Source organism: Adiantum capillus-veneris, chromosome 5, assembly GCF_014529385.1.
Source record: "Adiantum capillus-veneris isolate H3 chromosome 5, ASM1452938v2, whole genome shotgun sequence".
Classification (NCBI taxonomy): domain Eukaryota; kingdom Viridiplantae; phylum Streptophyta; class Polypodiopsida; order Polypodiales; family Pteridaceae; genus Adiantum; species Adiantum capillus-veneris.
In genome coordinates this window covers 28,336,757-28,343,915 of record NC_140935.1, presented here as the reverse complement: position 1 = coordinate 28,343,915, position 7,159 = coordinate 28,336,757, and the positions used below count along the sequence as shown (strand labels likewise).

General features: G+C 45.9%; 1 protein-coding gene across 1 annotated transcript; it reads right to left on the bottom strand.

Annotated features, from left to right (window-relative positions):
* Window positions 1-4,982: 4,982 nt before the first annotated feature.
* On the bottom strand, window positions 4,983-6,750 carry LOC147457064 (UDP-glycosyltransferase 74D1-like). The gene has a single exon (XM_086513507.1). It carries the CDS (start codon window positions 6,646-6,648, stop codon window positions 5,173-5,175), a length of 1,476 nt encoding a protein of 491 aa, XP_086369633.1. The 5' UTR covers window positions 6,649-6,750; the 3' UTR covers window positions 4,983-5,172.
* Window positions 6,751-7,159: the final 409 nt, after the last annotated feature.

Genomic DNA, 7,159 nt, shown 5'->3' with positions numbered 1-7,159 from the left:
CAAGTGGGAAGAGAAGGGAGGAGAGTGGAGGACTTGCCCCACATGCTCTCATTCCCTCTTGAGGGGGTAGGGTATATATATAAGAGTGAGTCTAGTATATATCATAGGACTGAGGCTTGGGCTTGGGCAAATGATCCCGATCCCGATCAAAATTTTAGTGTAGCCCCCCAGTCACTCACGCTTAAATATTTTCGGTTTTGTTTTTTACTTATAAAAAAAAAAGGCGACGATCGCACGCGGTTTAGGTGACCCTTTCTTGGCCACACACACTGTCAACACCTACCTAACCTCTCTAACCACTAACTAATCTATTAACCACTCTGCTAACTGCTTACTGACAGTGGGCTAACTGTCCACCTACTTCCTCTCTCACTACCTTACTGTGCAAAGACTGTGTGCAGGCAAACCTTGACAGAAAACTGTGTACATACTGTGTGCAAATAGAAATTGCTAACTACCTTCCTACTTATTCATTCACTGCGAACAAGCTAACGACTACTAATTGTGCAAAGACTGTGTGCAAACAGAAAACACAACATTATGCAGAAATCACAGAACTTGTAGACAATACAAAAATTAACAACTTGCAGAAAAATAACTCATTCCTTTTCCTCTTCGTCTTCTTTCCTACTACAAACAACTCATAGGAGAAGCACAAAGTGCCTCTTGGGCTTAGTGCAGGGCGATTCCCCGGCAGCGGCGCCAAAAATGTGCGCTCCTTGCCGCACTCTCGAAGCAAGGGCCTTGCCTAACACTGTGTGCGAGCCATAGACGGCTCCAAGCACACAACTAGCTTAACTAGTAAGCTCAAAAGAGGGCAATGGTGTGTCACTCACCGCTCTATGCTCCTGCCGTGGAGGATTCCTCGCCGCGAAGAAGAAGGAGACGCCGCTACGTTGCGCTCAACCGCTTCACCGCCGTCGTGCCGCCGCAATGCTCGATCGCGCTCTCTCTCTCTCTCACACATACACACACACACAAGGAGGTGAAGAAGAAGAAGAAGATGGAGATGGAGATGGAGCAAGAGCACTCTTCTATTGCACAAATGAGAGAATGAGTGAATTTTAGGTTTAGTTGGCTTTTATATGAGCTCACCCAATTCACACTTGGGCGCCCATGCTTAGCCAACTAATCCCTTGAATGTCCCAGTTAGAGTGCGCCTCTCATCGGCGATCACTCTTACCCTTTTCCTATTGGACCGACAAGCCCGGTACCTGAATCTACCAAATAAATAATACAATGTCCACCGTAGGTTACAACGTCCGTCTCGTATGTGATAGGGTGTCCGTGAGCCGTGAGGGTTAACAACAATCCTCCAGAGTGAGTTAGGGTAGAGTTATGTCTATAGTTAGAGATAGATGATGATACGATGCAAGTTCTTATCGATGATGCCTCACTAGTCGAGGCTTGTAAGTGTTTGTGTGAAAACGTTGATTTAAAATTAAGCTCTTTCTTAATTTAAACAAAGGTGTTCTGACGCTTTCTTTTACTTTCTTTGTGCAGAACTTTAGTATGGCAGACGAGTCGCCAAATCCCGGTTCTATGAGTACGGATGCATTTATGGGATTCGTCACACGGATGACGCCCATTCAGATGGCACACGGGTCTCAGTATTGGATAGCCAAAGGTACGGGTACCACGCCTCCGGGCTTCACACCCGAGGGTCCGACGCTTATGGGAGGGACGCCTATGGGTACGACGCCTGTGAGGTCTCCCATCACGGCCGCTTTGACACCTAGGGTACGGTAGAGACGGGTACGTCAGCATCTCAGCAACACAGGCGCACTCGTCGATCTCGACGATTGTCAAGTGGAGGTGGTGGTTGCTGTGGAGGAGGGTACATAGATGCTTCGACCCCTCCTCGCTCACGACCCCCGTTCTACCCAGGCACACCTCTTGACACACCTCTTAGCACACCTCGGACACCTTGGGGGGCACACTATCCTAGTACATCCAAGGTCTATATTGTATGGCCATATGGATAGGTTGACATGGATAGTGTCGGGACTGAGAATAAACAGCGGGTTCGCCAGCTCGCGGAGGTGCAATTTTCTAGCACCATCATGACGTCTTGGACTCATCAGGATCGCAACAAAATCAATTATATAGTGGAGACCATCATGAGAGAGTATCGGCCTGCTCCGGGTTCAAAGGAGCTTCCGAGGAGGTGGATCACGAACATCGTCGAGATGCAGCTCATCCGGCTTTCAGGCAGGGCTTGTTGAAACCTTCGAACATCTCACTCAAGTCGTGGTAGCAAATCAAGGAGGAGGAAGAGACAGCGGACACGAGGTTCAGACAGCAACGTCTCGCCGTGGAGGTACGTAGGGAGACTAGACGCACATCTCATCTTGGCAACGGAGGCTTCGACACCTTTCACTATGAGTTTGTGAGTTTCCAATCCAATCCTAGCTATGGCGTTTTTTTTCAAGAGCGATGAATCATGTATTCTTAATTACTTTGGTTTTTGTATAAACGCAGAATCTTGCAATGCATCGAGCCCCGACACGTCAGGAGGAGACAACTGGATATCACAGAGGCATTTATGAAGTATTGAATGATCTTGCTGTCGTCGCACGAGAGACTGTAGACTGGGAGGCCTTAGAGTCTCGCTGATTGATTGAGGTGAGACGTTTGATCGAGACAAATAATATGTGTGAGTTGACTTAATTAATTAAGTATATGTGAAGTAATATCATACTAGTTTTGTGACTTGTCCCTTTATGTGTAGGTTGTGACGCGCGAGTCATCAGTGGATTTCTATATTTGTTTTGTGAGACACAGACACATCTCTGTGTTTCTTTCTTGTATAGACATGGTTATGGTTATTGTTATGGTTATTGTTTATTGTTTATGGTTCTGGTTATGGTTATTGTTTTGTTTATGGTTATGTTTATTTTTATGGTTATGGTTATGGTTATTGTTTTGTTTATGGTTATGGTTATCGTTATGGTTTTGATCAATATGGTTATGGTTATGGTTTTAATTTGGTTATGGTTTTGCACAAAGTTCGTTTCATTTCTTCCATCAAGTTGTGCCTTAAATCTCATGTGAGATCCTACATGGATATCATGTAGGAGGCGTATATATGGTTTTTCTTGAAAAGTTTATGTTAAAACGAAGGGAAATCTGTCGAAATTTCTGCAAGAGTACGGTTGATTTTGATGCTGCTCGTTTTCTTGGGCAGAGGACACGCAACCTAGCTGTGTCCATCTTTTCACTGGGCACAGGCCAGGCTGCCTATCCTCTGCCCAAGAAAAAAGAATTCTGATATGGTCGTCAAATACGCGTCGATACAGGCATCGAAATATGCGTCGAAAACTAGGACTATCGATGTAGATATCGACGCGTATTTCGACTGTTTCATAAGGACAAGGATTTCGACGCAGTTTTCGATAGTTTGCGTCGAAATCTGCGTCAAAGGCACCTGTTTTTGTTGTAGTGTAGGGTTTCACATGCCATGGATCATGGCTGCTTTGTAAAGCTTGTGGATTCATGATCAAAAGGATGGGATTATGAATGTGTTGCAAATTGTTAATTTGTATGATTGCTAATGCAAAAGAATTTGAGATTGAGAAGACAGATCAAGAATTTTGGATTTAGGGTAAAGGGGCCAATAGTGGGCCACCCAGGAAGAAGCACCTATAGCTTTCTCCCCCAAGCTCAATTTTCAGAGATGGAAAGCTCATCAAATGTGCAATGTCGAGAGCTTTAGGAGGCCCATATATATGACAAATGTGTGTGCTAAAAGATATAATATGATTTATCAATCATGTGTAGCAAAAAAGGGGGCCAAAATAGAGATTGATCTACCTCCAAACAAGAGAAAAAGGAGCCAACAAGGATTGAAACCAAGTGCTGACTAATTATAGCATCCTTTTATTTCAAATGATGTAACCTTTAGACCTCCAATTTTTTCTCTCTATTGGGTAAAGTTTTATCTTTATATCGGGGGTGACCAAAGCTTCCCTTTGGGGGCCGTCCACCTATTGGCCCGTTTATCCTAGGTTATTCCCATTACTGTGAATTAAATTAGCCTTTCCACGAGGAATGTTACCCAAAAGATGGGGCCTGATTATCTATCCAAGACTCATGTCGCTTTAGCCGCTTAGATTCGGATCTCTCAATAGAACTTATTCTATTTAATGAATCCAATTATGGTGCCGATGGATCTAGACTCTTGTATCTAGATGAAGGCATTAAAGAGGAGCTTTTAATTGAGCTCAATGCTTAAGAGAGGAAACAAGGTACTCCATTGATGAATCAACTTTGAAAATCATATAGAAATGGTATTCCATTGCCCTACTTGCCTACTCCCAACGTCTCACTAGCCAAAAGCCAAACTACAAGGGGGTTCACTAGAGAGGAAATCAACTGTCAGGAATAAGTGCTATTGCAAGATCGAGGGGCGAACCAAGGCACACTAACAATAATTCACAACAAAAGCAGCTTATTTCACAATCTCCATACAACATTGAGATGAGCGACTTTTAATTCTTGCGGGGTGTGCCACGGGAAGCATATATATTCACAACATTGGAGATTTTGAAATAGACAAGCACAACTCTACTTCGAAAAAACTACAAGGTTCATAATCAGCATCAAAACCAAACCTCCATGTGTATGTGTTTGCTTGGACAACACATAAAGACTATGGTGCAAGGCAAAGACGTTCTTTATTATTTTTTGGGGAAAGACAATGCTGATTCATTCTCCACCATACTTTTGGATGGTACTTTTGTGTGACATGCACTATATGTTTGGCATTTTCAATGTATGCCTCGATGCAAGAAGAAATGTTTCTATACTAATAGATAAAGGGGGAGCGAATTCCGCGCCCCCCCCCCCGCACCAGCCTCTCCTGCATCCGATGGGTGTCGCCTGCAGCGTCTGGGAACACAGTGACGCAGAGAGAGAGAGAGAGAGAGAGAGAGAGAGAGAGAGAGAGAGAGGCTACACTAGTAATTATAACTAGCCACAGGCACAAGGATTTCCACTGCCTTGCACACACGGACGACATGTGTACATGATTATGATTACCAGAACCATAGTGCACTTCAATTTTTAGAGTTCAATCTCTGTACACTATAATCCATTATTCGAAAGCATAAAGTTGCCTACTACATTCCATAGCTTAGCAACACCTGCCAAACAAGACGACTGACAAAAGGCTCATGCAGGAATTGGGCGGGAAGAGAGAGTGTCAACGAAGGCTTGAAGGTTTTTGGAGGATGAACCAGTGGCATCGAGGGCAGCATGGCAAGCGACGTCGCGTATCCGAGCAGCTGAGCTTCGCAAGGTGCTCGACGTACTGATCACCTCCCGCGTCGTGCGTTCCACCTCATCTCTGCTCACAATACCATTGACCTGATCGCCTTCTCTCTTCAACAGCTTGCCGGTGTGCGCAATCTCGTCCACCCATTTGCTATTCATGCCTTGGTCTCCGAACATGGGGCAGCACAACATGGGCACCCCCTTGCACAGCGCCTCCAGCGTCGAGTTCCACCCGCAGTGCGTGAGAAACCCGGCAATCGCCCGATGCGCCAATATCCTCCTCTGCGGCGCCAGCTCCCACAGCACCATTCCCCTCCCTGCAGTCCTCTCCTCAAACCCGCTCCGCAACAGCCGCGTAATTCGCTCCTCTCCGGCCTTTTGCTGCTGATCTGGGATCCTCATAACCCATAGAAACCTCTCCTTACTGGCTTCCAGCCCCATTGCAAGCTCCTGCGTCTGAGCCTCCGACAGGCAGGCAATCGTCCCAAACGCTATGTACAGCACTGATGCTGCTGGCTGCTCATCCAGCCACCTGAAGCACCTCCGCACATCCGCGCTCTCCGCCACTGCGCTGGCTTCGTCGCTGATCATCTCGCCCTTGAGGAAGGATGCCGGCAGAATCGGACCCACTGCCTTTATGTCCAACTCAGGGGCTTTCTCCATCAAGCCATCTACCACCTCCTTCTCCAATTCATATACTGTGTTGAGTAGCATACCCGTTGCATCGTGCCATCGCGTCGCACAGCGCATGATAAAATCGAAGGGGCACACGGGATTGGGATCCCAAGATATGTCAGGTACCTCGCTGACATGGAGAGATGGGAAATCAGGGATCTTAAACATGTTAGATTTGTCACTCAAGTCTGTTTGGCAGCCAAGCGGAAGCCGGCCTTGCAATACAAAAACAGGAATGTGCAATAGTACGTATGAGCAGAAGCTAGATGACATGGGGTTGAAGATGTATGCAGGAATATGAAGCTCTTTGCCCAGGCGTCCCACCCACCACAACAAAAGATCATAGACCACACACACAACCCGCCCCTCTTCATTCATGTTGAGCTTGTTCAGAAGCTCTTCAAGAGCAGGGCCCATATTTTCCGTGGCTCTTATCGAGACATGCGTATTCTCAAGACTGTCAGTGATGCTCTTCTCCTGCGGCAAGCCGTCCGGAAGGCCATGGAGGCGAATGGGCAAGCCGCCTGCGTCGAAGCCTTGCTTCAGCATGCTGTTAATGTAGGCTTCAGTGCAAACAAAGGTTACAGAGACTCCAAGCAAGGCTAGCTTTCTTGACAGGTCCATAGCTCCATTGACATGGCCTTGCGCAGGATAACCGAAGACGACCACATGGGGAGCATAGCAAGCTGAGCCCTTCATGTTGCTTGACTGTGTACTGCCTTCAATGAAAAGCTTGGAGATACTGAAATCAGGTAGATTTGAGTTATATGGCTTGTTGTATAGTACTGCCTTCAATGAAAAGCTTGGAGATACTGAAATCAGGTGGATTTGAGTAGCCTATGTGCCGGCGTCTTATATAGTAGGTGTGGGAGAGAGACGTAATTTTACTAGAAAGGATAAATAATAGTCAACAAATGTATATTAAAACATTGCACGATTTTAGAAAACTCTTAGGTCGGCAAAGCTAGCCGTTTTTAGCTCAAATTTAAACTCCAAGATGCCTTCGAATCCTTTCAAATGTAATTTTTGGTCTAAAGTCGTTGTGGACCAAAGCTTTGCAATACAAGTTGCAAACATAAAGAGTACCCTAATCTTGCTGGTTTTCTCCGTAGTCGTGCATTGTGGACAAAACCATCAGCAACTTTGTATAGCACGAAATCCAAGCGCAGTCCTCGAAAGTGACCCACATTGATCTCTCTCCCACACACAC